Raw genomic sequence first — 26318 nt, 5'->3', positions numbered from 1 at the left:
ACACGTCACGGATCGATTACCTTCTCCTTGACATTCATCTGTGGAGCATGGTGGAGGACATGGTGGTTATACCATCTGTCGAGAGTGATCACAATCTTCTCTCTCTCACCATGTCTCACAGGTGGATATCCTGCCCCGTGACTAGAACCCCCTGTAACCCCCCCCCGGACCTGTCAGTAGTTGCCAACTGTGGTCGGCGGCTAAAGTGGGCAAAGTTAGCACTCTCTGAGGAGAAAACCTCTGCCATTAGGCAGCTTCTTGCTTCAGCCCTAACAAACTTGGACAACCAGGTGGACGGGTTGTCGGAGGTGACCCTGAGGTTCTGCACTATAACCCAGGCTATTGGCGATCTTTTCGTAGTGCCAGTTAATACAAATAGAAGGAAACCTAGCCCACAAGGCAGATTGGGCTGGTTCAATCAGAAGTGCAGGGAGGCGAAGTCACTTCTCATTGAAGCAGTAAAGTCCAAATTACCATCTAGGACTAGGGTGGCCAGGAGGCACTACGCACTCTGTCAAAAAAATGCCAAAATAGAGTGGGAGGATAACTTCTGGCAGGACCTTCTGACCGCCAGTCGAGGGAAAGACGCAAAACGCTTTTGGGACCTGGTGGGCATTAGGAACCGTCCTGACGATACTTTGAGGCCCTGTACCATCAATGCCCAAACTTGGTTCTCCCACTTCCAAAAACTCTATTCTGCCATTGAAGGACCACTAAATGACCCCTTTGTCACCCCGCCCTCTAGTCTGGCCCAAGACCTGGAACCCTTTACAGTTTTGGAGGTCACAAAACAGATCAAAACTCTGGTCCCACTTAAAGCAGCTGGCCCGGATGGCCTCCCAGGCGATCTCCTTCGAGCATACTCGGAAGAGTGGGGGGCAATAATTTCTGCACTCCTCAACGCAATTGTCGCTGGAGGTCCGGTGCCAGATTCGTGGAGAGGTGCTGAGGTGGTCCCCATTTATAAGAAGGGCAGTAGGGACCTACCTGGGAACTATAGGCCTATAAGCCTAATAGATTCGTCCCAGAAATTGGCGGGGAAAGTGATTTTGGGGAGGATTTCGCAATGGGTGGATGAAAACCACATCCTGTCCGACATGCAAGCCGGGTTCCGCTCAGGTACCGGAACCATCGAACAGGTATTTAGGCTCCTGCTACTACACTGGAAGGTGGTGGAGCTAGGCAAAGGCAGTCTTTATTTGGCCTTCATTGACCTAAAGACTGCCTTTGACCTGGTTCCCAGGGAGGAACTCTGGAGGGTGTTACACAATCTAGGGATGCCCCGGTATTTATTAAACCTCCTTATCAAACTGCACAATAACACCTATGCTCAGGTTAGATGGGGGTTGAACGGGGAAAAGACCGATAAGATCAGGGTCGAGAGGGGAGTAAGGCAGGGCTGTGTTCTGGCTCCTACCTTATTTTCCCTCTATATCAATGGGGTGGTAGACCACCTACTCGGCGAACTAGCAGACGCTCCCACTCTGGGAGGCGTAAAAATTCCAACCTTGCTGTTCGCCGATGACACCCTCCTCATCTCTAAAACCCCCCAAGGTCTCCAGACATTGCTAAATCGCTTCCAGGACTTCTGCACCTCCAGGGGCCTTGTCATCAATGTGGAAAAGACAATGGGCCAGATGTATCAAGGCTTTTGCGACTCGCAAAGGCTGAAAATCGCAGATTTTCGGCCTTTGCGACTCGCAAACGGCCGTTTTGCGATATTTCACATGTATGAAATAATCGCAATTTATTTAATCGCAATTTGCGATTCCTTCTTTTGCATAGCATTTAAGGAATCGCAAATTTTGCGATTCCTTAAATGATATGTATGACACATTTTTGGTGTGCGAATTTGTGTAAAAAAATCGCATTTTACCATCAACTTGTAGTTGGTGGTAAATTGCGATTTTTTACAAAAATGCCCTAATTGGCATTTGTAAGGGTGGCATGTGACACTCATACATGCCCATAGGGCATGTATGTGTGCCACATGCACACACATGTAGATTTGAGGGGTGCAGCAGGGTGTCTTTGAGACACCCCTGCACCCTTGAAATAATTCTCAAATTGCGATTAGCAAATTGCGAAATCGCAATTTGAGAATTACTGCACAATCATTCCTATGGGCCTCCTGGCCCATAGAAATGAATGGGAAAATTATTCCTTAATTGCGATTAGCAATTTGCTAATCGCAATTAAGGAATTTTAAGGAATCGCTAAAAAATAGCGAAATTCTACATACATACCATTTTGCACTTCTCAAATAGCGATTCCTTAACAATCGCTATTAGAGAAGTGCAAAATGGTTTCTTGATACATCTGCCCCTAAGTATTTAGTTTTGCACCCGCCCCGCAAGCTTGGCCGTCCCCCTATTTTGAATTCGATACCCCTAGAAAGAGTGGCAGAATTTGATTATTTGGGAATTCGACTCAACGACGTGATGAACTGGAACGCCCATATCAACAAAATGGTATTGACCCATAAAAGGGTGGGGGGGGCTCTTCTCAAAGAGTTTAACAACTCAACTAAACATTGTGTTGCCCCTCTACTTGATATTTACAAAGCTCGTGCGGTCCCTGGGTCACTGTATGGAGCCGAATTATGGGGTCTGGGTCTACTGTGCAAGGCGGAAAACAAACTCATCAAAGATCTCCTTGCCATACCATCAAGTAGTCCGACTATCCCAGTGCTCATGGATGCTGGCTGTAAAGCAATAGGGGACCAGGCTCGCCTTTGACCCCTCTTGCTCTGGGCCCGTCTGTGGAGGGTACCGGAGCTGAAACCCTACGCTGACGGCCTTGCTGAGGTGATGCACTCCGACGGCTGGCACAGAATCAAATGGCTGAAGAGCATCAAACACCTTCTAGGGGATCTAGGCTTGGACTTTTGTTGGGATAGTCACTCCGCTCCCCCGAAGGAGACCCTAAAAAGACTGTTCTGGGAGTGGGTCCGCATGAAGCGCAACAGAAATCAGCACCACTGCAAAGCCACCGCAGCTTTTCTGCTGATAAAAGATGTTGTTGCCTACGAGCCATACATGGACCTAATAACAATTGCCATGGACCGGTCCCTGTATATCAAATTTCGGCTGGGGCTGTTACCCTTGGCTGATCTTTGTTCCAGGTGGAATAACTCCCAGCCCTCTTCACGATACTGTGCTCTCTGTCCCGACAAACCAGAGACTGTGCCACATTTTCTCTTTGAATGCCCTGATTACGGCCGACCAAGAACACGCTGGCTCGGCCCTATCTGCAGAGAATTGGGTACTCGCCAGCACTCTGTTGCCCTTCGGATTCTTTTAACTGACACAGCCCCCCCGATTGTTTGTGCCGTTGCCAAGTTTTTAAAATGGGCCTGGTTGATTAGACTTAGAAGACTGTCCATATCAATTTAATCTTCTTTTAACTAATTTATGATGGTCTAATGTGTTTTAATGTTTTTACTTATTGTACAGTCATACTCTTTTCGACATGCTGTTTTAACTTTTTGTATCGCTTTTATGATATATGCATATCGAAATAAAGCAATCAACCAACCAACTAAAGTTTATGAATATTGACCGGACAGTTAGGCCTCCATTCTCACTTATCAGGGGGAGGGGGCACAGTCAGTCTCTCGAGCATCTCGGTAGGGTTATCGTATCTGTGAGCACCTTTTGATGTAAAGCCTCCTGAGTCCAGATAGAAGGCCTGCGTGCTCTGGGACATCAGTGTTCTAATTAAAGGGGAGAGTTTCTGAGATACACCGAACTAACAAATCAGGTGTTGTGCAAGAGCTTTCCCCCACCAACCATCAGTTGCGGGCCGGTCTGTAAGACCCCCATGTTTCACAATACCAACTACAAACCGGAAAGTACAACAAGAGATTACAATAGTTGCCTCATACACACCAGGGGAGTCACGCTTCTTTCTGTAAGGAACCCATCCGTCCCTTATCACGAGCTCCGTCCGCTTCAGGGTGTCTCACTCTTTCATCATAGTCTTGGCCTAATAATCCAGTGCGTTTGCTACGTGGCCAGCATTTTACCCATAAGGCTAGTAAAGAAATTGGGAAAATCAGCAAAAGCAAGTATTATGTAGTAGTTAAGTGGCCGATGTATTGCATACGATATCTGGTGGGGGAGGGGGAGAAGCGGGAGTTGTGTGTGCGCGTGCGCGCGCATAAAGGAAATAAAAAGACAAGCTTGCGCTGCAAGTTTAAACACGCATTGGGCAAAAGTGAAAGTGATTGCGTCAAGAGGCGGAGCGAGGCGCGCGCGCTTGTGCGCATAATAGCAAGCTGGTGGCCAGAAAATCCGCCTTTGGTAGCACTTGAAAGACCCACTTACTAAATGGTTCGCTAGAACAGCGTATGCGCTGGCTCTAGCGAGACCTAAAAAGAGAGGGCAAAATTGAGTTGTGATCTTACTCCGCGACAACTTGATAGTACTTTTGTTAAGTACGAAGCCCTATGTACGTAGCTCACATAATAAAGAGCAGTATCTGAAAAAAACAAATAATAGATTCTATCATTATAAGACGTAATCGCACTCGTTTCGAAGAATGAAAAGATTAGTGAGATCTGCAAACATCAGAACGGGAGCTGTTCCATTAAACCACTGCATAATTACCCAGAAGTTACATTTAGAGATATGTTGCTACTGTTAATGCTAAATTATTCTACCTTGTAATAAGCGTTCGGATTAACAACACTGTGGCATTTAGCGAAGGGCCCCTTTCGGTCTTTAAGTTGCTTGCACCACTGCTGGGCATATTGCTCTGTAGAGAGAAAAAGAAAGATGTTTTTGTGTGGAATATACCTTGTAAGCATTTAACATATATACATTGGAAAGAAAACATCTATTACGTGTTATTTTGTTGCACCATCCAGACTTCTCTGTAGCATAACACACTATGTAGTTGAGTGAAAAGCTTTAATAGAATTGTTGCTTTCCTGAAATAATCTCCTACTCAATACATAATTTTTATTATCGCCTACATTTAATTGCTAATGTAATGTTATGACTATTACTTCTCACAATGTGCATTTAGCAGCAAAACTGCTTTTACACATAACAAGCAAGAACCAAATTAGATTTGAAACTTTTTCGAGTTTGGACACGCTGATGATTCTTGTTCCTTGGTACAAATACATGGGCGTAGCCTGGTCAGTAAGATTGATGGAGGGGTGAGCTTCTGACAATCACACTGAATTATAATATTAAAATCCATTATACGACACACAGGAAGCGTGAGAGGGACTTAAGGAGCAGTGGAAAGGGAGAGGAATACAAAGTGTTAGGAGTACTAAGTGAGAGAATACACAATATTTTGTGAAATAACCAACATTTTTTAGGTTTCAAAATAGAGGGAGAGATTGTGTGTACATTTTTGTCTTGGTGTATGTAAAAATTCCTTGTGAAATCTGACATAATCCCTCAGCATACCCGACTAAAAGCACCTGTACACCTGTACCCAACTACTTATCAGAAAATACATTTATTAGGGAGGGTGTAACAACCCAAACACTGCCCTGAATCTACGCCTCTGGCATTTATGCTGAAACATGAGACCCCGGAGGACAGAGCATGTCCTCAGTGAAGATAGCTGCTGAACTTTTTCCGTATGGAACTGTTTCTGATTCAGACATTTTAGACGACACCGTAAGGTCAGCATTCTTTGAAAACCTGCTGGTTGCTTCATTTTACAGCAGGACCAGGAGAAGCGCCAGGGAGAGACCCAAGCAGAGTGCCTGCACACAACGCTGCCGCCTTGTCCTCCTGCACAAAGCCAACAGTCACAGGAAAGGGCCAGCCTACATTTTTTTATGGTAACCCATGCATAATAACACAGAGCCCAATGTTATGTAACAACCCCCAAATGATTGAGGTGCCAGTGCTCCCTTCTCAAACACTCAGTGGTAAACCTCCTCAGGGAAGTGCTCTGAGTCAAGTATATCAGATCAATAAACCTGTCTTTGGAGACACATGTCTTTAAATAAACAAACTGCCTAACTGAAGGCTTGCTATCCACCAATACTGGTGACTGCCATATTTAACTGGGAAAAGCTACAATCCCAATAAACCTACCCTGCTCTGTGGCTCTTCCATACAGACTCCCATATAGGAGTGTAAATGAAGTACTACAGGTAAAAGAGTCTTGAGTTAACATAGATGAACTAACTACACATGCTTGCATTGAACCTGCCCTAATAAAAGAAACTGCAAAACATCACCCTTACTTTTAAATCACTTTGTGCCTGCTTTGCCACCAACATGCCAAAATGATTCTTCAGGCCCCTAAGCAACAGGTCCTATTATACCTATAAAGATGGGATTCCCTCATGTGCGGCTGATTTCTTGTTGGACACTTACCTTATACAGAAACCCAAACTGAAACAGTGAGGCCTTATGTTCAGCCTCATTGACCCAGCTATGATGCTGCTCATGGTTGATGGCAAGATGAGGGAGTCTCAAGACCCACAGGAATTGAAGAATCTGCTGGGTAGCATAATGGAGTCTTCAATGGAGATGGTACCCCTCCTTCATTACCAGAAGGCGCCATCATGTGCTGACAAATCACACCATACCAAAAACCTCACTCTTGTGGCCAACACTGTATCACACAGGATGACCATAGTCTTAGAAATTGGGACCAATGAGCAACCCCCCCAGCACCTCAACACCTAATGCTCATAGCTATAGCCCCTTTTATACTCTTCATTAACTGTGAGTGGTTCATGGATGCCTCAGAAAGTTGCTTAACCTTATAAAGTAAATAACACACAAAGCCTGTTAAAGGTCTTGCTGTTTATTTGTTCTTGAATCCTTAATATCTTTTTAATTTCACGAACCCCATATATGCTCAATAAAGTACATATTTGCCGCACTGTCTTGTGGATAAATGCAGCACTGGGCGAAATATCCACTTTTAATATCCTCTGTAAGTTATCATTCTAAATTCAGTAAGCCCACACAAATACCTTTCCATTAGACTTAGCTATGACGTATAAAACAACAGCAGTCTAGATGTGGTCCCTTAATGCCAACAGCCTTGCTAACTATGTGCAAAGGAAAAAGGACTTACGAAGGTTTCAAAAATCCCGACTTAGTTTTACTGCAAGAAATGCATCCGTCCACGACTTAGGTGGCCAAATTTACCAGAGACTAGGTTGGCAGCATAATAGCAGATTCAGGACCAGGGGCCCCATCAGATACCTTCTACATTCCCTATTTTCCCTACAGAAGGCAGGCATACAGGGCTGTTGTGCCTTTAGACCAACGGTATTCCAGAACCATACATGGTCCATAGAATCTCTTTTCACATCGAAATCTGGAATTGTGGATTTTTTCACTAAGCTCAACAGAGTGATAATATAAATTGGTCACACAAGATTAAGGATCAACTGTAACTCTAATCTTTCAGTTGACCCAATGTTTGATAGATCTGACTTCCAAGATCTACATAGCAACAATGAAAAGAGTCTGCCCAATACCTTGTGGACGATCACTCTCTTTCTGAACCATGGAGACTCCAAATCTCTGGCAGATAGGGAATACACATTATTTTCTTATCTTATGGAACTGAGACCCAAATAGACTATTCTTGTAGAGTGTGATGATATTCCATGAAGTTGCAAACTGCACTATAGGCATCCAAGGTTTCTCAGATCATGCCTCAATCACAATTAAATGAAAATGCCCTCCAACTTCAGCTCTCTAGGGACAAGACCTGAAGAATACTTTAAGGTATAAACTCCCTGAGGAAAAAAGAAAACTGATTGCCTACCTGTCCTGTCTCTGAAGAAGGACTCAGTGGCCTAGACTCATAGACTCTAGGCTGGACTTAAAACCTACATATGATGAGTGTTTATGAGGGTCTTGGCATTAGCCCATAAAGAGGCACTGGTGAAAACACAGACCTTATCATCGCTTTTACTTGAGCATGTCAGAAAAACCCATCTCCTCAAAAAAAAAAATACAAATTTAATATGCTTTTAATGGCAAAGGTGGGCAAGGTCCTGCAGAGAATTAAAAGCTGACACGATAAACATGGTAAATAGGTCAGTTGGCTTCTGACTTTCCAATTAAAATAAAGCATGGCAAAATAATATATACCTATGAACGTTCATGACAAATCCTTACTTAGAAATCCCAGGGATAGAACAAAATAGCTTGCATACTGCTATACTCCCTCATATAAATCAGAAGTTTCAGTGCTTCCCTGAAGGACTGACGATTCCTAGACTACTTCCTCAAAACAGAACATCGACAGAGAGTTAATGGACAATGAAGTGTGGTCTGCTACCATGGAAATGGTCACAGAAAAAGCCCCAGAGGGAGATATCTTTCCAGCTGTATATGCAAACTGATTGCTCCTCTTTCAGTCTCTATGTTGGGTAAGATGTTTCAGGAGTTACGGACCAACAATGGATCTCCTCCTCCCTATAACATAAGAGTTATACCCAAATAAATCAGAGATCAACTTCAGTATCGTAATTGTAGGCCTATTTCTTTAATTGACAACAATACCAAGATACTAGCAAATAGTCTTGTACAAGACTAACAAAAGTAAAAACTGTGTCGGTGCACAAAAACCAAGTTGGATTTGTTCTGGGATGTTCCTCTCACAACCACATGAAAATCTCATTTCACCTTGCATACAGTATGGCACATGATTGGGATGATTTGGCCCTCTCCTTGATGGTGAGAAGGCGTTTTACCAAACGGAGTAGTGCGTCTTATTTCATACACTGTCCTGACTGGGCATTGCCTTGCTTTAATGAACATGGCGTATTAACCATACCGAGACTACACAGCTATGTAATGAGCTCCTCTTGGACTCCATTATTAAAAGCAGAGGGAAGTAGAGGCAGCAGCGGTGTCCACAGGAGCTTCCGGGTCTTCACCAAACCTGAAACACAACGGCCGGAGCGTCTCGGACCTCCGGGGTATTCCGTGCAGGGGCAGTCGCAGCAGCAGGCGGCGGCCGCCGCAGAAGCTCCTAGTCTGCACTACCACATTTGTGCCAGAACTGGCAGCGGCCGCTGGAGTGTCTCCAATGCAGCAGCGGAGGCGGCAGCTGCAGGATCTCCCCAGTCTCCCGGTTGGGTGAGGTGTGCCACAATTTCGCAGCAACAGTGCAGCAATTAGAAGAAGAAAAAAAAGCTCGAAGAGGTCCGAAGGTTTTGAACGCAGCTGGAGTAGGTAGAGAACTGACAGAGCGCAATACAGCGCAGAAGGGGGGCTTGGGGGAGGGCAGCCGACCCCTGGGAAGTCTCCTCCCCCGGGCTGTTTGGGAGGTTTGGGTGGGGGTCTTTTTCGAGCAGTTTCCATTTGGGCTTCTTTTGGGCTACTTTTGGTTGTTTTTGGAGCCCAGCCTATAAATGGGTGGGGCTCCTCCTCCCGGACACCATTTTAGGCTTAGGTGACCTGGTGGCCGGTTGGTTTTGCAGCTAGTTTTTGTCCCTCCCTCCCTCCCTCCCTTATTTTCTGCGATGTTTTTCTGTCTTCCTTCTTTTCTTTTTCATTTATTATTTTTTAGGCGGCTGGTTGCAACAGGTGGACATAGGGGTTTGGCTGTGTTGTTATCTTTGTCGCTTGGAACAGGTGCAGGGCGGATTATTTTGGATTGCCAGTTTTTGGGCCATGATTGGACCCGTTAGTTTTGAAGTTGGATTTGTTGGGGGAAGTTGTACAGGTTGAGTTGGTGTTCGGAGATATGGGTTGGGGGATCTGGATGGGCTTGGGATGTAATTGGGGTTTTGAGTTATGGCTTTGGGAAATGTTGATGTTATAATGTTGTTATGGGATTGTGGTATGGTTTATTATGTGATTGGGTATGTACGGGTGGGGGCGGGTTTGATGGAGGGTGAGGGGCGGTGGCGGGTTTTGGGGGTTTGAAAATATACAAACAAATTTGGTAAGGTTTTAGATTGTTAGGCTGTTGCCGAGGTTATGTTTTCGTAAATGTGCACCTGTTTCATTAAAGCGGCCTTTTTCACACTCTTTCGGTTTCTTGGTCTGCTCACTCTCCCCCACCCCTCCCTCCCAACAGGCTCCTTGCTCCTCGTTCCCTCGAGACTCCACCTGCCTTTTGCCAGTTCTGCCATTCCTTCCTTCTACCCTCCAGGCAACGAGGGTAAGCAAGAGAGAGGCTACAAAAGCCACCAAATGAAAACTAGGGAGAGAAGCGTCAGCCTTCAGCAGTTCCTAGTACTCAGCACTCAGCATTTGGCAGAAACCAGCTGCATCAAACAGGGAGAAGCTAGCTACCTGCAGCTTGAGGAAGGGCTTGGGACAGGGAAATAGACAGCAGTCGTGGACACCACTAGGGGGGTTCAAAGTGCGCATCCAGCGAGTCTGCGGAAACAGCCAAGCCTGGCTGAGCACGGCTTGCAGCTCAGCAGCAGTGAGCCTTGCTATCTTCCTTCTTCCTCCAGCTTCTGAGCCTGCTTGTGTGGGGACGAGCGAGACCAACCTTCTTTGCTAACACCGGATGCTGTGAGGGGAACGGCTAGTTCCTTTGACATCGCGTTGTGAGGGGAACGGCTGTGTTCTTTCCTGCATGCCATGAGGGAAACGGCCAGCTTCCTAAGTAAGGTGAGTGGCCCTTGACCCTGTGACTAGGCAGGCCGCTCCCTCTGCCACCGCACAGACCCCTTGTGCGCCGCTGCTTCTCCTGACTGCTGCCTTACTTTTGCTCCTTGTGCTCCCCTTCTATGCCCCTTAGTTGCTCACTGTTACTCCGTTTGTGCCCCTTTCTTCTCCTTTGTTCCTCGTTTTGCCCTTCGTTGTTACTCCTTGTGTCCTCCTCTGTGCCCCTTGGTTTGCTCACTGTTTACTTCGTTTTGTGCCCTTGATCCTATCAGTGTATTTTGCTTTTTGCCACGGTGCCCTCTCCCCCCCAGTACCCTCTTGCCTTCTGTATCACCTGTTTCCTGCCGCTCGCGCTCCCCGCGGCCCCGCGGCCCCGCCTCCCGCTTCCCATTGGCCGCTCCGCTCCCGCCTCCCAGCTGCTCCTCCCTCCCTCCCTCTCTCACTCTTATGGAGGCCGCGCAGCGGACGTGCGCAGCTGGCGCGCCGCTGGCGCACCGAGGGCGTGAAAAAGGCAAGCCCGTCTGCGCCTGGACCGCGCCCAGCGCCAGGACCCGTGGCCCTCGACAAGGCCAGCTCACCCGACGGACGTACGACACTGCCACCCTCCACACACTCGATGCTGGCCGGAACCCCACCTGCTACCGAGCCACCCCGAAACGCACCCACGTACCCTTCACCTGCCAAACCTGCAAATTCACCTGCCTCCTACCCTGCCCGGCACCCTCCAAGCCTAGCACCGGCAACAATCACCTCAAGTGCATCCTGTTCAACACCCGCTCCGTCCACAGGCACGCCGTCGAACTTTGGAACCTCCTCGACACAACAGCACCAGACGTCGCCTTCCTTACAGAAACCTGGATGAACGCCTCCTCAGCCCCCGACATCGCCATAGCCATCCCGGATGGCTACAAGATCACCCGGAGGGACTGGGTCAACCAAACCGGAGGAGGCGTCACCATCGTCCACAGAAACACCATCCGAATCACGACCAACTCCGCCAACACCCTCACCGCCGCCGAGCACCCTCACTTCCAGATACCCACCGACCCCAAGACCACCCTCAGAGGCACCCTCATCTACAGACCCCCGGGACCACACACACAATTCAGCGAAGCCATCGCAGACTTCATCAGCCTGCACGCCCTCACCTCCTCAGACTACATCCTCCTAGGGGACCTCAACTTCCACCAGGAGAACAAAAATGACAGCAACACCACCACCCTGCTGGACAACCTCGCCAACCTCGGACTCAAGCAACTGGTGAACACCCCCACCCACTACGCCGGCCACACGCTTGACCCCGTCTTCTCCTCCAGCAGGCACATCTCCTTCAGCCATTCCACTGGACTACACTCGACAGATCACAGCTGCGTCCACTTCAACTTCAGGAGAACCACGACCCACAACCACCCACAACTAGTTACTTGCAGAAGCTGGAGCAAGATCACTGCCGACCAGCTCACCACCTCCCTCAGCCAGAACCCTCCCACCAACACGACGGACCCCAACGAAGCAGCCCACAACCTCACACAGTGGCTCACCAACTGCGCCGATGACCTCGCACCACTGAAGAACCCTCCCACCAGACCCGGCAGCATGAAAGCCTCGTGGTTCACCAACGACCTCAAAAACGCCAAGAAAACCTGCCGCACCCTCGAGAAAGCCTGGCTCCACAACCAGACAACAGAAAACATGACAGCGCTCAAGAACGCCACCCGCAAACACCACCAGCTGATCCGCACCACCAAAAGGACAACATTCAAAGAACGACTGGACAACAACACCCACAACAGCAAGGAACTCTTCAGCATCGTTAAAGAGTTCTCCAACCCCAGCACCTGCAACAACGACATCGCACCCTGGCAGGACCTCTACTACTCACTCGCCTCGTTCTTTCACCGCAAGATCGCCGACATACACAACAGCTTCAGCGCACAGACCACGCACCCAACCACCGAACCAGCGCCCCCCACCACCACCCTCTGCACCTGGACCTTCGTCAGCACCGAAGACACCACCGGCACGATGAACACCATCCACTCCGTCTTCCCAACCGACCCATGCCCACACTGCACCTTTAACAAAGCCGACTCCATCATCGCACCCCAACTCCGGGACATCATTAACAGCTCCTTCGCATCCGCCACCTTCCCGGAGAGCTGGAAACATGCCGAGATCAACGCCCTCCTGAAGAAACCCACCGCGGACCCCAAGCACCTCAAGAACTTCCGCCCCATCTCGCTCCTCCCTTTTTCTGCCAAAGTCATCGAGAAGACCATCAACAAACAACTCTCCACCTTCCTCGAGACAAAAGGATCCCTCGACCCCTCGCAGTCCGGTTTCCGAGCAAATCACAGCACCGAGACCACCCTCATCGCAGCTAGCGACGACATCAGGTCCCTGCTTGGCAACGGGGAAACAGCTGCCCTCATCCTCCTGGACCTCTCAGCAGCCTTCGACACCGTATGCCACTGCACCCTGATACAGCACCTCAGCAACACCGGAATCCAAGGAACGGCCTTGGAGTGGATCATCTCATTCCTCGCAGGAAGAACCCAGAGAGTCCGCCTCCCCCCGTTCTGATCCGTGGCCACCAAAGTCATCTGCGGCGTTCCGCAAGGATCCTCGCTCAGCCCCTCCCTCTTCAACGTCTACATGAGCCCCCTCGCAGCCATCGCACCACACCACAACCTTAACATCATCTCCTACGCTAACGACACCCAGCTAATCCTCTCCCTCACCAACGACCCCGCCACTGCCAGAGCCAGCCTCCAGGAAGGAATGAAAGACGTCGCGGAATGGATGAAGCTCAGCCATCTGAAACTGAACTCAGACAAGACGGAAGTCCTCATCCTGGGACCATCCCCCTCTACCTGGTACGACTCCTGGTGGCCCCCTGCCCTGGGCACCGCCCCCAAGCCAACGGACCATGCACGCAACCAGGGCTTCATCCTGGACTCCTCCCTCACGATGACCAAGCAAGTCAACGCCGTCTTGTCATCCTGTTTCATCACCCTGCGCATGCTCCGAAAGATCTTCCGGTGGATCCCCACCGAAACCAGGAAGACGGTCACCCAGGCCCTCGTCACCAGCCGTCTGGACTACGGGAACACCCTCTACGCTGGAACCACAGCCAAACTCCAGAAAAGTCTCCAGCGCATACAGAACGCTTCGGCACGACTCATCCTGAACATCCCCCGTCACAGCCACATCTCTGCCCATCAGAAAGACCTGCACGGGCTCCCCGTCAGCAAGAGGATCACATTCAGACTCCTCACCCATGCACACAAGGCTCTCCACGACATGGGCCCCAAATACCTCAACAGCCGCCTCACATTCTACACACCCACCCGCCAGCTCCGATCCGCCAGCCTCGCCCTCGCCACCGTCCCACGAATTCACAAAGCCACCGCCGCAGGAAGAGCCTTCTCCTACCTAGCGGCCAACACATGGAACTCCCTCCCCACCCACCCACGGCTGACCCAGGTCCATCTCTCCTTCAGGAAGCAACTCAAGACCTGGCTGTTTGAGCAGTAGCGGCTCGCCCACCCCCTCCTCCCAGCGCCTTGAGACCCTAGCGGGTGAGTAGCGCGCTATACAAATTTGTTTGATTGATTGATTGAGTCGTTTGATTGATTGATTGAGTCGGATATTAAAATATAGGAAGACGTACTGCAACAACAGGCTCCCGGTCCACTGCCACTATCGTCAGTTTGCTAGAAAGAGCAGTCAGCATTGTGTCAACAGAGATTGAATTAACAGAGAGGGGATTATCCTTGGGATTACCCGCACCCCAACCTACCCTGTTGGAAGGAGAAGAGTATGGGAACTACAGCGGCCCTTTGATACCTAATGTAATTATCAGAACTATTAGTCGTGCACAATCCCAGCTAGATGATCCTGAGTTGGCGAACATTGAGGCAAATGGGGACACAATGGATTGTCAATCTCCAACTCATGTCAAAGACACTGTTCAAAATGCTGTTTCAGACCCCAAAGTAACAGGGGCTAAAAGGAAAAGAACTGTGGTGAAACCTATTAGTACCAAGAGAAAACAACCACCTCATTCTGAACAACAATCTACAGCCTTGAGCTCTTAGATACAAGGCACAGCTGCCACTGTGACTGTGGGCCCATTATTATTTCTACAACTGATACCACCGTTGATCTGACCACATCAGAAGCCACAACTTATTCTATCCACACACAAACCGAGCAAACAATAGCTCCAACGACTCGTACTAGGCCTGGTGACATTTCAATTGACACTATAGTGGACTCGATTTATGAGCTGATGAAAAATTTGCTGGACATTTTTTTAATGCTCTTCTGAAACGCTTAGATCGGCTTGAGAATTTGATAAACAAATCTGATACACATAGAGGTATATCTAATGTTACAGGTAAAACCAGGGGGATCCAGGGCACAAAGCACCAGAGAATAGTAAACCCAAATACACCTCAGCAGATTGCTGATCCTACACCTCATCTTCCTAATATTACCTGCGTAATATGTGGAAATCATTAAGTTAGCTCACTCTCCAAATCTATTCCTAGTGAGATTTCTCCAAATGCACAGAGGCTAGTAATAATAGTAATAGCAATAGTTTGCTCCGTAACCTTGTGCTGGCCAACCCCACAAACCCTATGCACCCAAACATTTCAAATGTCAATTCTATGTCAGACAATTATGACATTAGGCCGTCCCTAGATGTTCTCAACCTACCACCTGAAGCATGCCCTTATGTTTTAGTCTTAGCAGGCTCCCCCCCACTCCCCCCTAAAGAAAGACCAAACTGAGTCCTGGGAGCAACTCTGGAATAAGAGTGCCGATTGACTAGCCAAACATAAAGGTTTAAGGATGGCAAATGTCAGTGAGATACTAATGGTGCGCAGGGAGGGTTGGGTTGGATCCTCTCAAAAGAACATTAAAGAGGACTGCACTGTTGTCAATTTTAGACACCCCCCAGTGGTAAAAAGGTTATTGTTAGCACAGGAACTCAATAACAACTTTCCAACCCTCATTTGGTCACTGGCTTTGGGTTTTTTCTATAAACCATCCAATGACTTACACAACTTCTCTATCCCCACACACACTTGCATTACAGGTTCTCTGTTTTGTCCAGTCTAGAGAGCCCAGACTGACTATTGACATGTTTATCACCTGTTGCACACGCTATTATTGGACTTCCAACAGACCCTCCCGTTGTTGTTGGCCCTGAACTGATTGATTTAAAGTTAGATGTGCTTAGTTGGAATGCTGCAGGACTATCTTCCAAGTTACATTCTATGGAGTGGGTTGATACAGTCCAAAAATATGATATTTTAATGTTTCAAAAACAAGGTGCACAAAGGAACTATTTTTATAAGGCTTTGTATGTAATAATAGTATTGTACTAAAGCAGTATTGTACTAAAGCAGGTCGTCCATCCGGTGGTCTTTCAACCTGGATTAATATTTCAGCAGGGGGAGCATAAAACCTCTTGTGACAAATAATGATAACTTTCAAGCAACAAGATCTATACACGGGGGCATCAATTTGTTTTATCAATTTTTATAATAGCGAACACTACCCAACACAAATTTTATTAACTTGTTTGAGTTTATCGTTAACTTACAAAATCAGAATGTGTATGATAAACTGTCTGGAATTTGTTTAGGCGGTGATTTTAACGGAAGGCTTCCCAGGGATATTGGCCCAACTGCTATCTCCATGGCTATTGAGCATCCATGCAAAAGAGGGGTGGAATTAGCGGACCATTTATCTATCTGTAATCTAATTAATGTAATGGAAACAGCAGACGTACATCAAAACAAGAATTGCTTAATACCTACCTATAGGGGTCGTGGCTGTTTCTCTATAATTGATTATGTTTTTATATCGGCCTCATTGGTGAACCTCTTAGTAAGGGCAGAGGTTGTATGTACCACGCTGGGTGACCATAATCCAATCTCAACAACTATTAGATTCTCACCCAGACCCAGTCCTGCTAAAGAACCTGGGGCAAAAAAATTAGTGGTATCTACTGACAAACTAAGAGTAATTTGGAAGGGCATAGACAACAAAGCTCTATTTGCTAACATGATAAAATTACACCCACTGCTTATTGAAACTTGTCTGTCAAACAGTGTTCTTGATGCAGAGAATATTGAGGTGTTTAGCAGCCTATGCGCCGGCATTAAACATATGATCTCAAGACCAGCTTTAAACACCGGCGAGAAACCCAAATGGTTTGACAGTACCTGCTCGCGGGCAAATAGAGAACTGCATGCAGCATTAGCTGCTTCACCCAGGGACATAACTCTTGTCAGATCATTACGATCTTGTTACAAGAAAGCGACCAGGTTGCAAAAAGATGAGATTCTAAAAGAACGCTGGGTTAACCTTGCCTGCGCTGCAACACTTAATGACGGAAATGGATTTTGGGCAGCAGTTAAAGCTATGAGATCTATGGGCCTAACCCTTACTCCCATAAGTTGTAATATAATGAGTGAATCATGGGAGGCGCATTTTGCTAGTATCTACACAGCACCGTCAAAGACCTCGAATACTTGCATTAGCCCTTCTGTCGCTAAGGTATCTATATCAGTGACAGAAGTTGAGGATGCCATACAGCAAAGCATGGGGAACAAAGCTCCAGGGCCGGATGGGCTTTCCATTGATCTTATCAAGCACAAACCGGATTTTTGGTCACCCCCTCCTATGTAATGTTTTTAATAATCTGACTAACACAGTCATCCCAAGCACTTGGTCCACTAGTATCATCATGCCCATTTTCAAAAAAGGAGAGCGATCTAATCCTAGTTGCTACCGACCAATTTATTTGATAGCTAACACCTTAAAAATCTTAGGAACGGTCGTGTTCAACAAAATTAGGACCTGGGCGGAAAATGACCACATTTTAAATCAGTGCCAGTTGGGCTTTAGAAGCAAACTGGGAACAATTGAACAGAGTTTGAATTTACATCTTATCCTTGGAAAGTATACGATAGCACAGAAGTCACCTATTTATTTGGCTTTTATGGACCTCACATCAGCGTTTGATTTTGTTAACAGGTCACACTTGAAGTCGGTCCTCTTAAATTATGGATTGGACTAGGCTTTGGTTCATTTTTTGGCACATTTGCACAGGAATGTGAAGGCGCGGGTGAGGATTAGTAATGATGGGGAGGTCTCAGGGGACATTGTTATTGGTAGAGGGGGCAGACAGGGATGTGTACTCGCCCCTCTTCTTTTTTCTTTATATAAATGAATTACCTAACACCCTGTCAAAACTGGCTAATGACATACCAAAAATTAATGGAAACATACTCCCCGTGCTTTTATACGCTGATGATGCGGTCCTTATGGGCCGCACCCCTAACGCAGTGCACACTTTAGTTAAGGGTTTTGTATCTTTTATGGCTGATTTAGAGCTTTCTACGAATTTTAATAAATTGTTCATAATGACTTGCGGCCCGAAAAAACATTTTATTTACTCAATAACCATTGGCAGCGGATCCCTATTACGCACTCAAACTTTCCCCTATTTGGGCCTAGTTTTTTCGGAGACAGGATCTTGGCAAGCTCAAGCTGCCCACAGCAGAAGTACGTTTTTAAAAGCAACTAATTCTATCCTGAGTCTTCCGCAACCAAAACAGACAGAGGTGGTTTTACCCTTAATGAAGATCTATAAATCACAGTCCATCCCGACGGCCACATATGGTGCGGACGTCTGGGGATTTACAAACTGCAGCGGGAGTCAAAGGGAAGAAAATAGATTCTGCAGGAAAATCCTTGGGGCCCAAATTTCTTCGCAGGACTATGTATGTCACAGGGAATTAAATTTGTGTTATATAGAAGATTTTATTAGGTCACGCCCAGCTATATTTTGTCTAAAAATATGGCTGCACCCAGCAGCAATTTTAACAAGGGAGATTATTGTAGACTGTCTCAAATGCGATAAGGGTGGATCTATACCCTGACTTTCCGCTGTTAGAAAAAGCTTAACCAGCGTGAACCTTGAACATGTATTTTCACATCCTTTAGCATTAGCGGGTATGAACAAAAGAGCACTCATGGGTGCATTGCATGAATCTTATAACAATGAAAGTTACTCCATTGAGTGCCCTAAACCATCGGTTGCTAGGTATATGTCCCTCCCTCCTGGAGGCAAACAGCTCTCAAACACACATGCAACCCAAATACCTCTTGAAGAGCATTGGACGATGGAAGAGGAGTCTATTTTTTCGCCTTAGGGATGGTACCATAAAATATTCACTTTGCTTCCCTTTGGGATTTAACAATAACCTTGAGCAAATGACCTGCCCGTGTGGTACCCGTAGTAACCAAACAGTGGTACATTTTTTTATTGTTCTATAACTTTTATGGAATAAAAGAAACAATATCTGATTCCGTATCTTAAGGCATTAGCAATCGCTGATCACAAAACAGCATATCTCGAGATCTTAAGACTCTGAAGCGATGACCTGAATTTCCGTACATGCTCGTTTTTGCAAGCGGCAATTCGCTCACGTGTCTCCATGAGCGATTTTTAATGTGACAAGAGCACATATTAATGTTCTGATGCGCATAGTTAGTATTACCTTTTTAGTTGAACATGAACTAAGGTGCTACTTTGCAGGCATGTAAGCTTAAACAAAACGAATTATTCCTGCACAATGCTGTTAATATTGTTTACAATGAATTGCACTTTATCCCGATATGATGCTGCAGCGAAATGCCTGCCTAACTCCTTTTTATATTTTTGCAGGCATGAAAGCCCAAACACAATTAATTTCATGTGTACGATGCTGCTTATACTGTTTACAACTAATCGCACTTTATTCTAATATGATGTCGTTGCTAAATGCCGTCCAACTCCTTTTAACATTTTTGCAGGCATGGAAGCTTAACCATAATTAATTACATGTGTACCACGTTGTTAATGTCGCTCACATTTAACTTCACTTTAGTATATTATGATGTTGCCTCGAAATGCCTGTCTAATTGTTTTTTTAAATGTTAATTTTATTGGTTTGTTTATTTGCAAATTGTAAATTGTAAATTGTAAATATGGTATTGCTGTCGTATATTACGCCTTTTTTTAAACATTGTATATAGTTCAGTATCAATTTTCGTGTTTTATCTAGTCTCAAGCACTTTCTGCTGCGTGCAAAAAATATTAAATTCCTTGGTATCATAATTAGTAGCAGCCTGCAAGGCTACATGAAGGTTTTGATCGAACAAATGCAGAAGGGCTTTGCCGTTTGGAGAAACAGCAGTTCTCCACACTTTAAAGCTATGTATTTAGTATGATATCACTTACGATACCCCCAATCTAATTGCCCAACATAGGCCATCAAATCAAAGACTACATCTTTCAGTTAAGAAAGATTAAAAAAATCGCTCATCTGCTGACCCACTCTGCTCTCATCCAGGTGGTGCTCGCATTGGTTCTCTCGCGGTTGGATTTTTCCAACTCTACCTACTTGGGCCTTCCCCTCACCATCGCTAAACGCCTGCAGATTGCTCAAAATCAAGCAGCCAGATTAATATACAAGAGCAATCGCAGGAAGTCAGCCAAACCTCTGTTGGCCTCCCTCCATTGGCTCCCCATCACCCATCGGATCACTTTTAAAACAGGCTGCCTAATCTTCAAGGCTCTTCACGGAAAGAGCCCCAGGTTCATCAACCAACTCATTAACAAATACGAACCTACCCGCGAGCTTCGCTCCACCCATCTGTCCCTCCTCACGGTGCCGACTTTTAAAAAGAAACGACTCGGCGGATCCAGCTTCGCATATCTCACCCCAAAGACCTGGAACTCTTTGCCCTTGTCCATCCGGAGCTGCACCAAGTTGACAGAGTTCAGACGAGCCTTGAAGACCTGGCTATTCAAACAAGCGTACGGTTAGAGCAATATACCATCTGCCCCTTCACTTACCATCTACCATCTGCTTTCGTCAGCGCCATGAAACCCCTGGGTGACCGTGCGCTTAACAAATTCCGTATAGAATAGAATAGAATCTGGCAAGAAGAAGCTTCAAGGGTTTCTGGATCAAAACTTCATGCTGCAAAACCGCTGGTTGGCTTAAAACACCCTAACATGCACTTTTACCATATGGGCCAAAACCTCTCACAATTTTCCTTTGATTTTCACCCAAAGCTGGAAATACCCAACTGGGTGCTACTTGGAGGATCTTGCCAGGGTGAACTCAATGGTCAATTGTTCATATACAGCATGCTCACTCGACTGGAAGATCATGAAATTCCAATCTTGATAGGGTCTCTTTGAATGAGGAGAAACTGCCACAAACTACGACAATCAAATCTGTTCCTGAACAGTTTTGCACAATGCAGCCATCCAAATAATTGGTGAAGAACTCTACTGGCCACTCTGAGAAAGTTATGGCATCTACCATATATATCAATCCTTTTCATAGGGGACCTTCAGGACATTTCAAAACTTGAGACATTAACTTTTCCTAAACACGATTAATTTATGCAGTTCAGAGTATAACCTTAGAAAACTTTCTGGTCAAAGAATACCAATAGACATATCGACCATCCATGACTACTTAATTAAATAGGGCTCTTAAAAGAAATTGGTGTTGGATATCTGCGCCACATTGATTGCCAAACTAAATTCTTAATATGCACTAAAACATCTCAATGACAAGTTGGAACCACTTTTAACACAAGGCGAGGAGAGGAATTGAAAAAAATGATGGGGAACCAAGATACTAGATTAGGCGAAAAAGTCCATGACTGGCATTTGACTCCTTTTAAACTCCTATTGATGGTGGTGTGCACTCCCTAAAGAAGACATAATCCACATCATCGGTATTGACCCAAGATTACACTCATACTGGAACTTCATCTTGTTCTGCCTTTGTTGAAAGAACAATCTAACTATAAAGGCGTTCTTTGAGCTTGCATATTAACATGACTCTCAGGACGTTGTTGGAATCACTAAGCATAAAAAGCAGTGGGTCGACTCAGTGCTAGCCATTGCCAAAAAATGGAAAGCATCTTCTCCACCACTTTCTTAAAAATGGATAATTACAATGATAGAGGTGGCATTCATAAACAAGTGATGTACAAGTCGAATGACCAACCATGTGAATTCAAGGACATTTGGGGCAGAATTAAAATAACAGTTTCTGAGATCCTGAAAAACTATCCTGAATGCCATCAGGCTGCAGCCTGCGACCAGTGCATGTAGGCCCTTTTAATTGAATGCTCAGTCTTCGATCAAGGTAACGTTTTGATGGTAAAAATCACAATGGATATTGCTGATACGTTATGTTAGAACATTGGATTGTTGCGAGCTCCATTGCAAACAATGGAGTGCTCCCTGCTTCTACAGGTCGGTAAAGGCCCGCAGAGCAACATTCCAATGTTCTACAAAGGCTTCTCGAAGTTCGAGGGGATTTATATCCCCTCCAGCTTCGAGAACCCTTTGTTTAATTTGTTAGAACATTCCGCCATCTAGTGTTCGCAATCAGCACCAGTATAAAAACCGGCAACATCAGTCATTCCTTACCGGTTCTGCGAAGGAGGCACAACAGGTCCCACGCCGGTGCTGGCCAGAAATCCTGTGAGTATGCTGATCTACCTTCTCTACAATGGGTAAGCGCTACCTCTCCAGCTTTCTCCCACAGGTCTCCTAACCCCAGTGGTCCTACCTTTGTCTCCTACATAGGGCCAACCCCTTGCCACTTCAATAATCTTGAAGCTAAAGCAACCCAAAACTAGCGTAAGACATGGTCCTTGCGCCTCAAACTTTTCACCATTTTCACCATTGTTGTATATTATACCGCTTTTTTAACCACTTCACCCTCGAAGTTCTAGTGCGACCTTTCACCATAATGGTACCTCCAGTACCATTACACTTGAGCCGCTTATAGCCTGCACCCCATCGCTATTTAGCCGGCTGTCATAACTGATGATAAATACCTCCTAGTGACTCTTTTCTCCCATGTATGTTTTGTCTCTGTCATTTTATGTTATATGTACAGGTGATCTTGAGAAGGGAATCCCCCCTCTCACAGTTAGATACACTTTAGGGCGTGTAGACACATAGACTACACTACACAACCCCTATTTTAACTACACATACTATTTTATTGTCCTGAAGAAAGCCAGATTATTGATAAGGCACTGGTTGAAACATGTTGACACTCCAAGGACGTAGGGGGTCGTAACCCGCCTCTAACGTCCCACAGCCTTATTTTTAACCGCTGACGGAGGCCTATTTAATAAAGTGTCCTCACCCTCTGGGACCTCCGCCAAGCCGTTTTAAACTCACGAACTTATCACCCTTCACCGCACACACAGTGACATACCTGCTCCGCTGTAATCAGGCGTCGTAGCACACCCGGGACACGCTAGGTGTCACTGGGTGGGCCAGATGATGAAGCATGCCACCAACTAGGTTGGTGGGTGAGGGCTGTCTAAAGACACCCAGCAGGTGCCACCACCAATTGACAAAACAATACTGAGTCACCATGACGGTTATAATGTTAATGTCATGCTAACCCCATTCCTAGCTAGTCTCTTTTTGATTTACTGACTAGAATGTTCTAATAGCCTTATAGCCCTTCATACCAGGGCTATACGGCTATTAAAGTCCTGCTGTTTCGTTAAAGTCCATCGCCTTCGTCTCGGGCCTTTAACTATTCAGCGGGCCTTTAATAGCCGGTATAGCAGCGGGCTATAATGCTATAATAAGACTTGCTGGACTGAATAAAGATAACCAAGACTAGTAATCTGCTAATTGTAGTTCATATTTAGCAGCCTAATTTCTGTCCTTTTCTTCCCCTTCTTCTTCCTTTCGATTTCTATCCCAATAACCCCTGTGAGAATTTGTGATATGCTATTTGCACAGGCCTGTGCTACTTAGAGGGGAACATTTTAGTATACCTTTACATTTCATTCTGATGTGGTATTGCAAAATGTTAAATCTCATGAAGAAATTTAAACAGAAACATGGGGACTTCCTTCTGAAATTGTGGGCCTAATTTACAAAGAAATCACGCAATCTAGTGCCATAATTAAATTTGGTTTGCTGCATTGTGGCAATGGGATATCGTAGAGCAGCACCACATCTACTACGATGTGGCGCTGTTTTACTCTTTCTTTGCACTAGTGTTCTTTTGGCTGCCATGTTCCAACTCTTCTGCAATAGTGCAAGGGTGTTTGTTCTGTGGTAAGGATAACCTTTGTACAGAAAACATCCTTTCCTCTGCAAAAACTATACTTGAAGCATTTCCTTCTTTGAATGTGTGCTTTAGCATGCAGCACACAAGCAAAAAGATCAAAGTAGCAGGAAATTAAAATATTTTCCCTTATTAACTGCAAAGCCCTGTAGTTTCATTTTTTTGATGGTCATATCCCACACCAGTAATCTATAAGGCAGTTCCAAGACGCCCCTGTGTATTCGAGGATATAGAAACTATATATAATAGTATGCCTGCCTCAGGAAGGAGCAAGACTTCGGGCCAATCTTTCTGTACAATTCATTGTAGATGGGGATTTGCCAAGGAACACCCATGCACCTCTCATTGAATGTCCCCTTGAAGCAAAATAAAGCAGGGCAGCACATTGCACTGTGTTTGGTTAACTAGGGTTACATGTCAACACACATCTGGATTTGCCATATATTTTAAATCCTAACAGTAGACTGGGTTTGCGTTGTATACTTTGCATCGGATTTGCATTACAAAAGTAGCTCAAACCCAATGCAATGTATTTTTAAATCTGGAGCTTTATTTTTCTAATTTGAAGAATGCTTGTGATGGCCAGAAGATGCATTTCAAGCTCCAGAGAGTGAAATGAAATTTTTTCTGTTTATCATTTTGACTTATCCTCCTTTGGGGTTTTCACAATGGTTGCTTCTACTGATGAGGCCAGAACAAATGTATGAATTTTTAAATTAGTGGTTTCATACCATCCTAAGCTAAATATTTGTTTACAAACAAAAGGGGCCAAACGTACAAACAAAATCTAGAAATTGCGATTTTCTAATTCCAATTCTCACCAAATCACAATTAGGAACTCACAATTCCTGATGTAAGAAAACATACACCTTTTAAATAATGAGGTAGGTCAAAATTTGCAGCTCATTAGGAATCACAGCTATCTCGGCGATGATGGTCTGCTGAAGTCTTTTTTAAAAAGAAAAAACCAACCCGCTTTCCCTCAAAGGGAAATGAGATCTTTTTAAAAAGAAAAAAATAAACTTTCAAGTTCTTAATGAAGGATGAGTCTCGTTTGAAAATGGGTTACCACCTCCTTTGAGGTGTCAGTAAAAAATTAATGTTTTGCAACCAGAATTCATTTGCAAAACATTCATTCATACCACTGTGATTCAGAGTTTGGAAGGGATACCGCAAATGCGCCCCTTCCAAATACTGCATCCCTAAACCAAATTGTTATTCATTAACAAGTTACTGAATTGTGTAATTTTATACATGTACACTTAGTTCTTGCTTTATTTCCAGTCACAAACAGGCCGAATCTGTGAATCGAACAGTTTCTGACCTCTACAATGTTCTGTAAATATGCTCATTAGGCATCTTTTGTTTCTTACCGTCGATTCCTCACTGAGATGAAAACACACTTTGTCATCAGGAACTATGTCAAAAGAGGGGTTCAAAAATACTTGGCTGAATCACTTTCATTCCATTCCAAAGTCAAGTTTTGCCTCCTTTGAATGTGCTGCTTCTCTGTATTACACTTTCTTCCCTCATGGGTGTTCCACACTATCAACAACTTGTGTCCACTCTAGGAGTGCGCTACTATTCAAAGGTATTTGGCGGCAATGGTGGGAGTCATGGAAGAAGTTGTTGAAATGAAAGTCAGGGTCAAGGTGAAGTATGAAGTTGAAGTTTATTAAATCAGCCCCACACCTTAAGGCGGTGCGTAGGTCAGTTAGTCAGAATCATAATGGCAGTGGGTGGCAAGGGAACGGAACCTGGAAAGGATGGAATGTTGGGGAACCAATGGGAAGGGTAGGGGACAATGGATGCTCTCACGCAGGAGAGCTGGCACACACCACTTGTCATAGGGTCCCGGGGGGAAACCAGAACTAGGTTACAACACATCTTCCTCTCTTGAGGGTTTTGACAGGTAAGCCCAACGTGTGGCAGGAAGAACTTTAGGGATAAGTGAACTGGTAAACATTGGTCACAAAAACAGTTTTAAAAACATTTGGGATCAGGAAGGCTCTCCCTGATGTTCCATTTGTCACGGGAGCATGAGGAACGCACTGTGTGTCAGTCTGGGATTCCGTGTAGGTTCTGCCAACCCACCGCTGAAGCAGTGACCGCCAAGCTGGCTTCAGAGACAGAGTGGGAGTTGCCGTACAGCTCCGTTTGGTGAACGGAGTGCGTGGAATGGCCCCCAGGGACTGGTCTGAGTGATTGACAGTCAGCTGAGTCAGTGGCAGGTGGGAGATGGTGTGAACTGTGTTTATGGGTGTGGGACAGTGTCCAGCTTGGTTATCATCCTCAACTCACATATCATAGCATGGAACCTTCAGGGTGGAAACATTGTAGGTGTTTTGGATGTGACCAATTCCACATCATCAGACTTTACATCGTTCATCGTGGCAGGGCCTCACACAGTACAGTTACCTTCCTAACGTGGGTGGTGAGCTTCCGTAAGGGCTCGCTGGGTCTTGTGGTCCACAGGTATTATGCTGGCCCGCAGGACCTGTATGCATCTAGTCCGTACCTATGTTTACCACAAGGTGTG

At 45.7% G+C, this 26318-nt stretch overlaps 1 protein-coding gene across 1 annotated transcript in view; it reads right to left on the bottom strand.

The window, feature by feature from the left end:
- Positions 1-26318, bottom strand: part of LOC147733201 (mucin-2-like) — a 1190401-nt gene that overhangs the window by 676244 nt on the left and 487839 nt on the right. Inside the window, exon 15 of the mRNA XM_086957735.1 lies at positions 4664-4758. Within this exon, the coding sequence (XP_086813861.1) occupies positions 4664-4758 (95 nt within the window). The remainder of the gene's footprint in view (positions 1-4663; positions 4759-26318) is intronic.

The sequence above is a fragment of the Lissotriton vulgaris genome, chromosome 2_1 (genome assembly GCF_964263255.1).
Source record: "Lissotriton vulgaris chromosome 2_1, aLisVul1.2, whole genome shotgun sequence".
Taxonomy (NCBI): Eukaryota; Metazoa; Chordata; class Amphibia; order Caudata; family Salamandridae; genus Lissotriton; species Lissotriton vulgaris.
This window is presented reverse-complemented; position numbering and strand designations above follow the sequence as displayed.